The following is a 16168-nucleotide window of genomic DNA, read 5'->3' on the forward strand; positions in this document are numbered from 1 at the left end:
GTCTTAACCACTGTAATTCCCTTGCTTGGCATTGGTGGTTTTTGAGTAGTCTGAAAATGTAATAAACCTATCATCCAGGAGTTTTTTTTTTACAGAGTGCATCGTTATATACCTTAGAATGCGTTTGGAAATGATTTTGAAAGCACTGAAAGTGCTTTTAAAATTAACTTTTTAGAATTAGGTGTTTGACAAATTTTGAAGAACCTAAAGAATCGTCTAGTGGTTCCTTAACAATTACTTTTCGTTATATAGTATGTCCAAATACGCGAGAAGAATTTTGTAATAGTTCCTTACATTGATCGTTCATGCCACCGAGCCTAGACACGAATGGGACGACCTTGGTAGAGATGACAACAACCTCTAAGAGGCGGAGGAGGTTGGAAGATGTTCTTTGGGAATTGTCTTTTGAACCCTAGATCAAGTTTAGGCAAAGTTAAGTATTAGCTCTCCACATTGCGTTTTTATATAAAATTAAATCAAAGTAATTTAATTTTTTTATTTATTTATTTTCTTTTACCTTTTTCAACGCATTTAAAAACAAAAATACAAGTCCATTATTTATAAAATACATTAAAAATTAATTATTTTATTTATAAATTATATAAAACTTTTTTTAATTTTCTTATAAATTATAAGTATTTTAATTATATTAAAATTTTAAAAATAATAAGAAAAAAAATTTAAACTAGGAAGGGTAGGTATTGAAAATTCCTGAGTCCATCGTAATATACCTTCCCTAAATACAAGTTTGAGAACAAGGTGAAGTACAATAAAGATGATTTGTCTAAAATTTATTCAAACTTATTCTATTAACATCCTTACACCTTGTGATAATTGAAATTTATCCTTACACCTTGGAAAAATTGAAGTTTATGATATAAATGATTCGTCCCAAACTTATTCAAATTCATCCTATTGACATCTTTATATTGTTAGATGATTGAAGTTTATATTACAGAATAAGTATAACTTAATTCAATAACTTTACTACGTAAACTCCAATTTTCGTTCTAGTTTTTTTTTTCTAAAATACACCAAGAGTGTGAAAACAAGAGCGAAAACGCAATCTTCCTTCCATTTCCTTCCATTTCTTTCCTTCCTTCCGCTTCATTTTCTCAACAAACAAACAATGGATTAAGATTTAAAAAATAAAATAAAAAAAACTGAGGATTCTTTCATTTAATGATTTGAGGGTAAAACATAGAAAAAGCTTATTTACATTACTTCAAAGGACCATCGATCGTTGTCACTTGCCCCTCTAAAGATCAAGAGAATTTGTATAACTGTGTAGACCACATATTAAGGTGGGATAATTGCTCCAAGTCGTCAACAAAGCATGAATGACAATTTGATGAATAATTTTTTTTTAAAAAAAGGATAAAACAAAGTTCCAACAAAAACTTAGCGTTTCAAAAGTATAACTTAATTCAACAACTTTACTACGTAATCTCCAGTTTTCGTTCTATTTTTTTTCTTTCTAAAATACATCAAGAGTGTGAAAATAAGAGCGAAAACGCAATCTTCCTTCCATTTCCTTTTATTTCTTTCCTTCCTTCCACTTCATTTTCTCAACAAACTAACAGTGAATTAAGATAATAAAAAATTAAAAAAAAAAAAAAAACAGATGATTCTTACATTTAATGATTTGAGGGTGAAACATAAAAAAAGTTGACTTACATTACTTCAAAGGACCATCGATCGTTATCACTTCCCCCTCTAAAGATCAAGAGAATTTGTACAACTGTTTAGACCATATATTAAGGTGGGACAACTGTTCCAACTCGTCAACAAAGCATGAATGACAATTTGATGAATAATTAAAAACAAAAAGAAAAGGATAAAACAAAAAAACAAAGTTCCAACAAAAACCTCACATTCAGACTTTTATCCTTGGATTCAAACTTTATTCTTTCCTTCAATTTATTAAAGCAACACATCAAAAACCTATGGGGTGTCACAACTTCCTTCTTGTGGGCCTTGTAATAATCATTCTAATAAGGTTTTACTTTAACGTGGCCCATACAATGTTAATCCATAGCTTAATATAATATTAGAATTTTGATTTTGGGGAGCTGATCATGATTAAATTAACTTGAATGATTATATAGGTTCATGGTCAATGAGGATGAGTCTGACCCTTACACCTAGTGGTGGTATATGACCATATGGACCCATTTAAAAGAATACTTCAAATCCAAGCAAAATCCCAACCACTTCGCATATTTCCCATTTGTTAACTGTCTAATCATGGAGAAAAATAAGTAAACTAATACGTTCAAGAAATTAAAAATTATCTTGATTGGGGTAGTTCATGCACAAATTCAACTCTGATTGCTTGACGTAGAATTGATCTTGAGAATGGTAATCAGGGTCTCCTTTTCAAGCAGGTAGACTTTGATTTTGAATACCAATCTTATAGTAAAATAAGACAAGTTAGTAGCTAATTACAACTTACAAGTCAATACGACCATGTGTCACACGGCAACATCAAAATAAATATTAATATTAATAAACCAAATCTAATGTCCTTTTAAGTATTGTAAGCTACAAGGGTTAAATCTTATCACCAAAAATTTATTTTTTTTAAACAACATATTTTTAATGTGATATCTCATATAGAATAATGGAAGACGTTTTAGACATTATATATGTAACAAGTTTTTTTTTTTAATCATTTAAATACGTTTTAAAGTTATGAAAACTCATTGAGACTAAAACGATAAAAATTTATATAGAAAAGAACGAGTTATGACAAAATGGTATAAGAACTGATTTCCGACCCTAATATGGGACTCTGTGTGTTTGATCTCAAGAGCTATTTATTCGTCGGATTATCATTTCCTAAATTATATTTGTATAGGATGGTGAATGTGATATTAGGAAGATGTAAAAAAACAACCACCCAAACACACCCCTTAAAATAAAAAACCATTTTTTATCTTAGAAGACAAAAGTATCATGTCCTTTTTTTCCTAAATAGCAGTTGGTATTTTTCATCTCTACTAGTTCTCTTCTCCCACGCCAAGATCACCTTTATCAATCAAACTTTCCCCATATTTCTTTCAACATTTATTAACCAACAATCAAAGATTCCACAAATTCATGCCAAGCCAAGACACAAAAAGGATAAAGTGAAAAGTGCCCATCTTCGGTCTTCCACATTAAAATAATTGTGCAATTACAAAAGTTACGCTCTTCCCCAAAAAGCTTCAATGCATGGCTCCAAATAATTTGTTCACATCCACTAGTTTCTCTTGCTTGCTTGACACTCATCATTAAGGTCACCCTTTAATTTAATGTCAAATAAATAAATTGGGTCATAGCTAATTTCACCTTTTTTTAGGAGTCTACTTCTACATCTGCAAGTGGTATTTGATTCAATATTGAAAGTGATCTTCATGATAGCCATGTTTTTTTGTTTGATTCCATGTGTTATTAATTTTTTAAGTTTGTTTAGGAGAGGGTGGTTAAAGTTTGTTATTCAAAGAGAACTTTTTTCTCTAAGTATGCCAAGATTTCTTTTTATTGATCCTAATAAACTATTTTTCTAAAAAAATAAAAAAATAAAAAAATTTGGAGTTGTTAATTTTTACTCTCGAGAAACTTCTTTTTTAAGGGCTCAGATAGAAATATTTCGTAATAAAATAATTTATGAGTGATTCTGAGTATGCATAAATAATTTTAATTTTATAAGAAGTTACATAAAATTAAATAAAAAAATTATTTGATTTGTATGCACATATAGAAACCTACCTACCATTGGGACCAAGGTATGAGAAAGGAAAGGGCACTAGACATGCCACAAAGTAGGGTTTTTGACACCAAATATTGTGAAAAGAAAGGGCACCAACCCTAGACTTAGGGCACACCCATTAGCTTATCTATGGAGTTTCTTTGATAATATCTAGTGCTTTCAAGTGCAATGTACTAATCTCACACACACCATGTGGCCTGCGCTTGGTACATGGAAGAACATTATTTGAGACAAATATAGGGAAGAAAATTTAAATAAATAAATCAAAGTTTAAATTTAATAAGAAAAATTTACACATTTTTTAAATTTATTCTTCTCTTTTTTATTTTAATCTAGGAATGATACGACAAATAAGAGAATTTTGTTCCTTTTTAATAATTATTTTTTAAAATAATTTTTTACTCTTTAGAACAAGAATAAAATAAAATAATTTGACCAAAATATATATTTTGAAAATATGTTTTTTTTTTTAAAAAAAAAATGTTTTCAATTGCTTTCAGGATTTTAAAACTTCTATACCATATCTAATTTTGAAAGGCACAACCCAACAAAATTATTTTTCATTTTCAATTCTTTTTAAAAGATTTTAAAACTTATATATCATACTTAATCTTGAGAGGAACATACCAACAAAACTAATTTTTATATTTAAGTTTTTAATTGAAAGTCTATTCATGAAAACAATTGAAAAACAATTCTTAAAACTTATTTATTAAGAATTATTTTCAACTTGACGTGCAAGAGTCCCTTTGAAAATTATTTTTGTCCTTTAAGAAAACCAATTTAAAATTGAAAATATATTATTTTATAGTATTTTGATAACAATTGAAAATATAAAAAATAGGAGACAAACTTTTATATTATACATAAGTGAATAACATATTATTTTTACAATGAACAAATCGGGGAAAATTGTTTTTCATATTTAAAATTTTAAATAATTTTTTCTCCCAAAAAGTAATTAAGGACCATTGTGGAAAACTTTCCAATTCCTCCCTAATCCAAACAAAGTCTAATCTCAATGCCTCTTCTTCCCAAACCAATCTACCTTACAACAAGTATCTATTTGTCGGTGATGATTCAGATTTAAATTCAAATTCCAGAGAAAATGACAAGTGAGCAACCAACATGGAGATGGGAATTGAATTGAATTTTCCCATCCTAGAAAATGAAGCAGATCCGATATGGGTCTGGTTATGGTCGGGCATACCTTGTTTGTGAAAAATCTTCATCTTCACTAGGAATTTAAGCCATTCAATGCTTCCCTGCCGTCAAGTCCAAACCCTACCTGTTTGTTTGGTGGCATGCATTTTTTTTTTTCTCTATTTATTTATTTATATTTTTTTTTACAAAGGCTTGAATAATTAAAACTTATATTTACAACTTGTGAGTGGATTTTGACGTAGAAAAAGCAAAAAGACGATGAAAGAGAGCGCAGTGGCCTCACATGTGGAAATATTGGTCGTGGTTCACGTGGGTTTTGTCGCAATTCACAAAGCTACCTCAATTATTTGTGATTGTTTTGTTCATGGTACAAATTCATTGGCCCCCCAAAGTACCTGAAATTATTGAAAATAATAATAATAATTCTCTAAATTACCCAAAAAAAAAACAATATTTTTGTTTGAATTAAGGTTTCTCAGCTAGTGAAAGTCTTAATGCAAACAATGTTACATCAAGAGTATAAAGATAAAATAATTAACACATTCCATCAATTATATTTATATTTACAGATAGAATCATATATAATTATTGAGTTTATAAAATATCCAATATTTTTCCACTACTTATATCATATACGAGGATCCTCTTCACCCATATCTTTCATTTTTCTTCATATATTTTTCCACATCATATAGTTTTACATGTTCATTTCCACTACCCAAATTTTATAAAGATATTTTCCATAATTTTCCTTATTATATAAGGAAATATTTTATACAATATTTTTTTATCAAAAAAAAATCTCTATTAATTATAAATTTGGAATTTTTTTCAACAAATATAATATATAGAAGTGTGAATAAAAAATAATTTATTATTTTAGTCTATATTCTAATTATATTATTCATATTAGAGGTTATTTTATTTTAGTCTAATTTTTTTTCCTAATCATATTTGTTATATGCTTATATGGATGACAACAAGATAAGTTCGGGACTGGTTACTCTCATCCCAACTTCAGCCTATTTACTCAAAACGATTCTCATCCTCATCCCATTAAAAATATTAAAGAGGATAGGGTGGGTATGAAAATCGTTTTACTTTTTTTTGAATTTTTTCTTTTAAAAAAAAAAATAGTTACATTAAAATAAATATTTTTATAGATAATTAAATTATTATAATTTTTTATAACTTATTTTATTGAAAAATATTTTATTATTTTTATTATTATCTATATATTAAAAATAGGAAAATAAAAATTAAATTAATTTAATTTTATATATAATTAAGGTAGTACAGAATAGGATAAGACAATACCCGAACCTGCTTTGAACCTATCCCGAGGTTCTTATAAAATCTCAAATTCATTTATTTAAATTTCAAACTTATCTCACAATGGGTAAAGTGAGATGAATACCGAAAAAAAACCAATCCATTATCATCCTAATATGTTTTATTGTATTTTCATACTTTATTTGTATTCTTATTTTATACATGTTGAATAAAATTGGACAAAAATGTTTGATACACCATTAAAAAATGGCATCTTATTTATGGGTCTTTTTCTATAACACCAATAAAACCCTTTTTTTCTATATCATGATGGAAAGTATCACCTAATTAGGAAATACGTCGTGATAGAAAACTATCTTTTTGCTTTGTATTTAGATAATGATTTAATTACTTCATTTATGATTTAGGTTTCAATTATACTCAAATACTTTATTTTTATTTTTATTTTTAAATATATATATATATATATATATATATATATATATATATTTGACACCATCTTGAAACCATGGCTTTAATGTAAATATTTATCTAAAATTACGGTTTCTAATTTTGAAATAAAATTTTAAACAAATTTAAAGAAAGAAATTATAAAGAGGTTACCTTTAACAATGATTTCAAAAGGACACCTATAACTTATACCATGTTTGTGAAATGGGAAAATTTGACCCCACATTCTTATATTTTTCTTTTTTTAAACCAAACAGGACTCCACACTCACAATGTATTTTTTTTTTGGGAAGGTCAAATGGCATTATTGGTAAGGAAGAAAAAGATGTTTTAAATGCTACATCTCTTTCAAAAAAAAAATTAATGCATGCATGTGCTACAAATGGATCCTTTGCCTCATCTTCCGGCAAGAAAAAGATACCCCTAGGGTGGGTTTTTTTTTTTTTTTGGGAATTAATGAAAAAAAAAAAAAAAAAAAAGAGATGGGTGTTTCAAAGGATATGATGGGATATTTATTTTTTGGGAAATTAATTTTATACAAATAAAAATTAATAAAAATTTCATCTAGTTTTCATCATTTAGTCTAAAGTGAAGTGGACACCATTGCATAGCGTTGTCACAATGAAGGCATCCTCTTCTTGAATTGGTGTCAAAGATAAGGACAAAAGGCAAAATGATGGCTCAAGCCAAGTCTAAGATAATCATCCAATTTTGATTATTTTCAACAATTATTTTGTGTGATACTTTTTAAAAATAATATCACATGAAAATGATTATGAAATTCATAATATGCTACTTTAATTTTTATATTTTCGATATGTATAAAAAACAAATGATATTATTCTTTTATTATCGATCTCATTATTTACACCTAATGTTACCTTTTTATGCTTGAATTTTATTATTTGTATTTTCATTTAACATTTTGGATTGATATATATATATATATATATATATATATATATAATTAAAATTACATCTTGTCTTTAAAATTTCTTTCTTTCATGCCCACCAATTAAAATTTTTAAATAATTTTCCAGAATTTTACAATTTTTCAAACTAATTTTAATAGCAAATTTTACCGATTTTTGAAACGTATCCCACTTCTCCAATTTCTCACACTCATTTTGAATTTCAAATAGAGTCAAATAAAGCCACTACAATGCCCAAGGTAGCCCTGTGATTATAGGGCACAAGGCGCTGATAAATAGGTTAACATAGGGCCAATTTCGTCTTTTCGCTAGCATCACCCTGTCGTCAACCCGTAGTAGCCGGTCAAAATTTTCGGATTAGGGACTGGCTACGCAGGGTTTGCCGCGAAGCCGGTATTTTAACGGTCAAAATATAAATCCTCTGTCCTTCCCCTCCTTTTTTTCTACACTGATAAATTCCTTCCCTCTTTTCTCGGGAAGGCTCTTCCTTGCCGACACTTTCTTCACCCTCAAATTTCACTCTCAAAAACTTCTTGATTTTCCACTATTTTTTTTTTTTAAAAGCAACCCCATTTGATTAACCAAGCTTTTTTCATCACCACATCACTAATTTAATTTTTCTTTAATTTTTTTAAAATATTTTCTCAGCCTCAGAATGTAGTTAGAGTTGGTATAGCTGACGAATCTTTGGCGGCAATCCCATTTTTAAAGCATGTGTGGGGCTGAATGGGAACAAATTTTAGGTACAATTCTGTTGTCGGGTCATACTTATTTTTTGTTGATTCAGCATTTTTTTTAGTAAAATTTTCAGTCAATAATTCAAAGATCTTGTGGGACTTTTCTTTTTTATTTTCATCCATGGTGGGCATCGGAATTTTCCTAGTTTTTGTTTAAATTTTGAGGTTTGGCTCAATGGGTATCAATTAAATTCAGAGTTGGGAGGTCTGAGTATAATATCACCATTGATGGAAGCTTTTTGTTGCAGAGATTGAGATGATGATTTCAAGAATTGGAAAGACTTTTACCTAGTGAAAATTTGCAGAGGACTCTGCAAATAGAGAGAGGAGGAGGAACAAGAGGATACAATGACAGTTGAGGTTGTTGAGAAGAAGAATGTGCTGGTGGGTATTAGGGTTGACAGCCATAGCAGAGAGCTGCTGAATTGGGCTATAGTGAAAGTTGCAGAACCCGGAGATTGTGTGGTTGCAGTTCATGTTAGTGAAGGTTGTGGTTGCTCTCATGCCCTTTTGGATTCCCTTTGTTGTTTCTGATCATAGGTCTTAACAGTGGTGGAATGAATTTATATTTTTCAGATCTTTCTTTGAGAGATAAGCTCTTGTTGGAGGGCTATTTGGAGGTTCATGAACGCCTCTGCGATATAAAGCAGGTATGAAATTTGCAAATTTTGATAATTTCTCCTTCATTTGGTGAAAAAGAATTGACTTGAGGTTTCATGTTTTCGGGTTTTTCAGGTGGATCTCATTGGGCAGGTCTTACCAGGAAGATCAATCAAAAGGGTTCTGGTGAGAGAGGCCAAGAGATGTGCTGCTGCAGCTGTTGTTGTGGGGATAAACTGGAAAAATGCAATTGGGTAAGGGGAGGTAGAAGCTCAAAATTTGGACTATTTTCGGTTTCATTTGGTTCTTTTCTGACAACTATAGGCAGGGATTTTTCTCAGGGGTTGGGCTTCAATGGCTAGATATTGCGCAAAGAGGCTGCCCTCTGACACTGAAGTTCTCGCTATTCACAATGGGAAGGTTGTTTTCAGAAGGTGTTCCAATGGCCAAATACCAGGTCTGATACCAACTTGTAACCAAAGAAAAGTTCTAATTACATGATTTTCTCCTAGAAACTGAAATTTCAAATTCGTTTTTTACTGTGTAATGGCTTGAAGGTGATCCCAGACCGAGCTTTTATCTACCTGGGAACTCTAATCCCAGAGAAACACAATCTGAATTTGCTGATTCTGAGGCATCAGATATTGAAAGAGCCAGTTCTGTAGTACTTCAGAGCTATGAAGAAGGATCAGATAAAGGCCTGAAGGACAACAACTTCAGCCTGGGCAATGAACACAAGAAAGTTTCCAGGAGATCGAATTCACTTTTTGTTGGAGACCCTTCAGAGCAAAGGCCTGGTTGGCCCCTACTGCGAAGGACTAATTCGGTGATCCCACAGGCTCCAAATGGAAGAACAATGTCTGTTGTGCAGTGGGTAATGAGCTTACCAGACCGTTCTCCGCCAGAAACTCCTCAATGCCCAGATAAAACAGAAAGTCCTTTGGGTAGCGGGATTGGTCAGTTCACGAATAAGATTAACCAGAATAGATCATCTTCATGGGTAGAGCTGCCTAAAGAACTAGAACTTCTCCTCAAAACAAACTCATCTGATTGCAGGTGGTTCAGTCATGAGGTTTTGAAAGCTTCAACTTCTCAATTCTCCTCAGGTTGTACCCCTAATTTGGTTTGAATTAACCCGATTTCATTTTCCTTTTTTTGAGTGTTGCCCTTCCTAAATTTATGCTTCCATTACAGAAAATCTGATTGGGAAAGGAGGATGTAACCGTGTATACAAGGGTATTCTGCCAAACAGCAAACAAGTGGCAGTAAAGGTTCTGAAGTCATCCAAAGAAGCATGGAAGGATTTTGCCATGGAAGTCAATATCATGTCCTCATTGAAGCACCGACACATTGCCCCTCTGCTTGGGATCTGCCTTGAAGATAGTCATCTAATTTCGGTGTATGAGTTCTTTTCTAGAGGAAGTTTAGAGGAAAACCTACATGGTAAGGCTTCTTTGAGTTCCATTTTTCTTGTTTGATATTGTTACAAATTATGCTGACATGATTTTGGTTTCTGATGCAGGTAGCATCAAACACAAATCAGCATTGTCATGGGAAGTGAGATTCAATTTAGCTGTAGGCGTTGCAGAAGCCCTAAACTACTTACACAATGAGTGTTCTAAACCTGTTATTCATAGAGATATCAAGTCTTCAAACATTCTTCTTTCCAATGATTTTGAACCACAGGTGTTCCACCTAACTGATATAGATGATAATTATGGCAGTCACCATCCAAAAAAAATCACAGATTCCTAACATTTCCAAATGTTTTTCTCACAGTTAGCCGACTTTGGCCTCGCTATATGGGGACCCACAACTTCTTCCTTTCTAACACATGGCGATGTAGTTGGAACTTTTGGGTATCTTGCTCCTGAGTATTTCATGTATGGTAAAGTCAGTGATAAAATCGATGTCTACTCTTTTGGTGTGGTTCTCCTTGAATTATTATCAGGAAGAAAGCCAATTGGTTCTGAGAGCCCCAAGGGCCAAGAAAGCTTGGTAATGTGGGTAAGGACCTTTTCCATAAAATGAAACCTTGTCAAGTGTGAAAGTTCTTTTCATGTGTATCATTCCCTACATTGAATTCAGGCAAAACCAATATTGGAGAGTGGAAATCTAAGAAGTATAATGGATCCAGACCTGGATGGAAAATTTGATGAGGTTCAAATGCAAAGAACGGTTCTTGCAGCTACACTTTGCATCACACAGGCAGCCAGGCGTCGCCCCAAAATAAGCCAGGTAAGAATAATTTTGATCTTTATTCCTAGCTATTGCTGTTGAACTCAGGTGAAAACTCCATTTTTACCTTCTCTTCATCCCAGATACTGAAGCTATTGAGAGGGGAGAAAGATGTTGCTAAGTGGGTGAACTCCCAAATTGAAGATCAACATGATTTAGAAAATCAGGATGAAAATGATGATGAAGTTTATCCAGATTCAAGTGCAGAGTCACACCTGGGTCTTGCTTTGCTTGATGTGGATGATAATTTTACATCATTCAGCAGCATGGAGCAAGGCAACCGCCTTTCCTTAGAGGAATATATGAAAGGAAGATGGAGCAGATCATCAAGCTTAGAGTAGCTTCTCTTGTACACTGTTAAAATACCTTTTCACTTGTACTTTTCACTTGGTGTTTTTATGCCAATCTAGGTTGTGGGATGTGTAGTTTGTCCCCATATAGGCAAGGAAAGTAAATGTTTGCACCCGATGATGAGGTGGTTTGTAAATTTAAAAATATAGAAATCCCATTGCATATTAAGGGAATCAAACTAGTCTAGTGTTTCAGTTTTGAAAAGTTGAGCTTCTGCTAAATGTTGCAGCACTTGCCATATGGGCGAAACTTCTGCTACAGATGACTACCTCTACATGAAAAAAAAAAAGGGTTGATCCCTGGTATACTGCAACCCTAAAACAGATCTTATTAACAGTATCTTAAAGGACAGAAATGCAGGTAAAAGTCTATTCAATAAAAGGGAAGAATGAATAAAGTAATTCATTCCTTATTTCCCACTGACACAGCTCCTAATCACTCACATTATGAAGATTATGTCTTCAGTAACAGTTTTCAGAATATTATTGTAAATGGCAAAGCATATAGATCAGCCTTGGGCAAGTACCTGGCATATGGATATAGGGTGGAGCTCCCATGACGTAAGTCATCACTGATAGGTTTAGACCACTCAGTTGTGTTCTTTTGGACTGACCTTGTCTCGAAGAGCCACTCTTGATCATCAAATTCAGTATGCTCACTCAGCTGTGGATCTGGAACCCAATTCTCAAGTAGCTCTCTGAGCTGCGATTCATGCAGTGAGTGACTTTCAGTGATACAAGTCATCGGAACAGTTTCAGTGGCCCCCTCATTGGTGGCTCTCTGAGAGGCAGAATGGCACAGCATCCAGCCAGGTCTAGGATCCATCCCTTGGGCAACATATTCGCACAGGCCTGAAGTGGGAAAGATATGAACTTTGTCAGGTGTAGCATCCATTTCAAACTTCTCCATCCTGTTGGGAGTGGTTTGTACTTTTGGATCCATATGCTTTTGTGGCAGAAATTCAGTCCAGATAATGTTTCCTGGAACAATAACAAAGAGGCAAGATTTTATCATCCGCAAGAAGATTAAAAGGAAAAAGAAAAAAGACCTGAAAATTGCAGCCAATTTCAAAGAGAAAGAGCAAACATGGTAACCATCATCATGGAGCTTATGGCAGCAACAGGGAAATGAGCAGGGCTTTCTTCTGTTGAAGTTCTCGCCATTGTAAAAAGAATGACCAAGGCTTTCAGAAACAATGTGCTGCTCCAGCTCTTCACTGAGGTTGAAGTTCTCCAATTTTTGGGGTTCATACTCCCTTTTCTTTTGGTGGTCACTTTTTTCCCAATCAATTGCATTCCAACCACTCCAATTCCTCTTATCAGAACTCTGCTCTTTCTTCTTGATCTTTCTCTTTTCTCTTGTTTTTTCCTTCTTCTTCTTCCTCTGCTTCCTTTTCTCTTTCTTCCTTTCCTTCTCAGCTGCTGCCCATTCTCTCTTGACCTTTGAAGTGCAGGGATAAAATATCATACAAAAACCAAAGTATGCAATATCAAAAACTAATAGAAAGAAGAAAGCTTGAAATGCAGCTTCTTTGCATGTTCACTAGCTCGGCATTTGAAGAAGTTGGTAATAGAATGGCAGACCAATCTCTTTGACATGAGTACTACTTAGCATGATTTCCTAGATGAGAAAATTAAAAATGACATGGTTCAAAGTCATTGATTGACTGCCTTAAAACTGATAAACTACGCATTAAGCTTTTCCAGAAGGAACCAGGCTCTTCCATTTACACACAGGTCTTCCTTTATGCGAATCAAAGTTTTGCCTTAAAATATAAAAACTTTGAAAACCTGCATTCAACATCTCTTCCAGCAACCAGTAATGATATGTAAGCTGGTAGATGGGAAACATTTTCCTTCGACATAAATTTTCTCCAGTTCCCTTCATATGCTAATTCCAAACAGAAGATTCCATTTATAGGATGGCACACTGACACCAATACGACAAAGTAGAAATTTTTATTAAACATGTTTTCAATGCAGCCAAATCATAACAAAAATAAAGACAAAAATTTATTGCTATGAGAAACAGGTAGATGTCAAACTATGTTCTGGAATAGACCCCTCACACAGGAAGTGCTGACAGATGATTATTCATTTTTAGCATGTTGCTGAAGGAATTGAAAAGCATTTATACAGAAAACTCATAATTTGATCAGAAAATAGACCATCCATGGTATCCCCTTCTGGCAAGGCACATCTAACAGATACCCTGTTCAACCGCATCTCAACAGTCAATTTCTTAGGTGGGAGGAACAATGATCCAAAAACTAAAGTGGGAATTTTCGAGAAATTTTACAGCTTAAATCCAAGGAAGATTTCTCCAAGGAGGGTGTCACTAACTACAAACAATATAACAATAACTCATCTAAGATGGCCAGGCCATTTATGACAAAGCAATGACTATATAAGGAGTGATTTGATTCAAGGAGATCAGAAAAGCATGATGCTCGATGATTGGATAAGGATAAAACTCTGAACAGGGATTTCCCCTTTTTCACAATACCAAAAACTATACCTCAAAAATTTGTGACCTAAAAGCTTCAAAATCAACCTACCCATTTGAGAAATCTCTTCACAAAAACCCAAAACAACACACAAAAGAATCGGAGTCGTCTCTTTACACTCCCATTCAACATCATACATACAATGAGACAGTACCACCCACTAAAACCAACATTCAAGAATTGAAATCAACAGTGCATGAAATGATCAACCAACCTTAATCACCAACTCCACTAAGGCCTCGCCACAAACACCTTTCCACACATACCCCAATGGAGGGTATGGACTGCATCTAGACATATTTGATAGAGGGGACCAACATAAAACCACTATGATATGATCAAACTCTCTTGGGACAAAAACCAAACACCAAACTGGCATTAACCCACATATTTCTTCTAAAAATAAGTCCAAAAAATAAGTCACCAAGATGTTACAATCTTCAACTATGAATAGACTGTGAACAGTTCTATCAAAACCCTTAATCATTTGATTAATCAGTACTGAAAAAACCCAAACCCAGATGACTATAAACATGTTTTATTGAGGAAAATGTACAGAAAGTGTGTGTTTGGAGAATTCTAGAGAGAGCAAAAATATGCGTTTGGCATAGAAGTATGATGTGTGGGGGTTGTACTTCATAACGGTTAGCTTCCCGCGTTTTCTTTTTCCATTCTGACCCCTTTGCCCCTGGTCGTTATCCATATTCTCACAAGTTACCACGGATGTTTACAGCTTGGCAGTTTCTGTGGGAATGGAATACATTATTTGGCCACGATGGCTTTTGAAGTGATTGGAGCAAAGTCAACAGGTGTGACAGAAAAATGGAAATAATTTTCTAGAAATTAATAATAAATATTTTAATTATTAGATTAAAATAAATAAATAAAATAATAAATTTTATTAATTTTACTACTAAATGTATCAAAATGATTTGGTCATATTATTGTGTGATTGGATGGGTAACTTTCAATTAAAAGAGACAGAATTATGATAATATTGGAAATAAGTGAGAAAATTAATATTTTGTGTGGTATATAATAAATTGAAAAATTATTTGGAATTATAATTATGATTTAGTTTGACTATTGTAACATCTATCAAGTTCATGCATGTGGCCTTTCCACAAATATTTAATATGAAAAATATTCTAAATAAATTTGAATAAAATATTAAAATTAAATTTATTCCATGCATGCATTTCAAAAATTCAACTAACTTATGATTCAATAAATTTCATATGACCCCAAAATATGAATTTTTCAATTTTTATTAAAAAATTTTATCCTTACTAGAATTATTTTAAAAAATTCCCTCTTTTTTTTCAAAATTTTAATATTAAAAACAAAAATTTTAAAACAATAACATATCCTTTTTACTATTAATTAATTAATAATTACAATAATAAATATTTATTTTTCATTAAAAATGGGCATATTCTCATCATAAACATTCAAGATTTAATATCTAGCCTTCAAATCCGGCTTGCACTGGCCCACCATCTCATCGCCTTTGGCTTCTAAATCCAACGGTGGATAAGGATATACACTTTAAGCTATAAGCCTATAAACACCTCGATGCCCAAGGATCCGCCGCCAAAATAATCCAGTGCTGTCGGTTGCACCATACCTTGCTATCACGCGTCATATTTTTTCTTTTTAATCCTAATCAATGATTAAAATATAATTTCTGCACATAGATAACTTGATTTTATGGTAAAATAAAAATTGATAAAAGCTCATAAAAATATTAAAAAATACCTTTAAAACGATGATAATTAATGAAGTGGGCCTTAACGCGACGAACAAGAATAGGACTTGGATTAACTCTAGGCCTAACGATAAAGACATTTGAGTTTAAGTCAATACAGCTTAAAAAAAGTGTTGACATGACATTGAAATATCGATATATCATTAATACTTCGATAAAGAATAAGGAAAAAAAAAATCAAAATTTCATGTGAACAAAATTTCCACATACTTATCATTTCAAAACTATGCAAAACTTGAATAATATTTCTCCGATATATCACGACATTTCAATCATTGACCCTAATAATACTTTTTAATATATAATCATATTTTTTATAATTTTATAGTGCTCTTATTTTATATCAATTTGGTTTGAGTGAGATTAGATATAAAC

General features: G+C 32.2%; 2 protein-coding genes across 6 annotated transcripts; one reads left to right on the top strand and one right to left on the bottom strand.

Moving 5' to 3' along the window:
- Positions 1 to 8035: 8035 nt before the first annotated feature.
- LOC100245139 (protein kinase STUNTED) lies at positions 8036 to 11697 on the top strand. Of its 5 annotated transcripts, none has more exons than XM_010648547.3 (11): positions 8036 to 8336; positions 8579 to 8817; positions 8907 to 8980; positions 9066 to 9184; positions 9272 to 9387; positions 9488 to 10036; positions 10125 to 10373; positions 10453 to 10616; positions 10710 to 10937; positions 11019 to 11168; positions 11252 to 11697. In XM_010648547.3, the coding sequence occupies exons 2-11, from the start codon at positions 8679 to 8681 to the stop codon at positions 11507 to 11509; spliced, it is 2046 nt and encodes a 681-aa protein (XP_010646849.1). In that variant the 5' UTR covers positions 8036 to 8336; positions 8579 to 8678; the 3' UTR covers positions 11510 to 11697. The 5 variants fall into 5 exon arrangements, with proteins under 5 accessions (XP_010646849.1, XP_010646856.1, XP_010646857.1 ...); XM_010648554.3 differs by lacking the exon at positions 8036 to 8336 and adding an exon at positions 8348 to 8454; XM_010648555.3 differs by lacking the exon at positions 8036 to 8336 and adding an exon at positions 8476 to 8495.
- A 102-nt stretch (positions 11698 to 11799) lies between these two features.
- Positions 11800 to 14652, bottom strand: LOC104878349 (uncharacterized). Its single transcript, XM_010648566.3, has 3 exons — positions 14240 to 14652; positions 12614 to 12959; positions 11800 to 12499 (listed from the first exon to the last, which is right to left on the bottom strand). Exons 1-3 carry the CDS (start codon positions 14558 to 14560, stop codon positions 11994 to 11996), a joined length of 1173 nt encoding a protein of 390 aa, XP_010646868.1. The 5' UTR covers positions 14561 to 14652; the 3' UTR covers positions 11800 to 11993.
- Positions 14653 to 16168: the final 1516 nt, after the last annotated feature.

The sequence above is a fragment of the Vitis vinifera genome, chromosome 3 (genome assembly GCF_030704535.1).
Source record: "Vitis vinifera cultivar Pinot Noir 40024 chromosome 3, ASM3070453v1".
NCBI lineage: Eukaryota > Viridiplantae > Streptophyta > Magnoliopsida > Vitales > Vitaceae > Vitis > Vitis vinifera.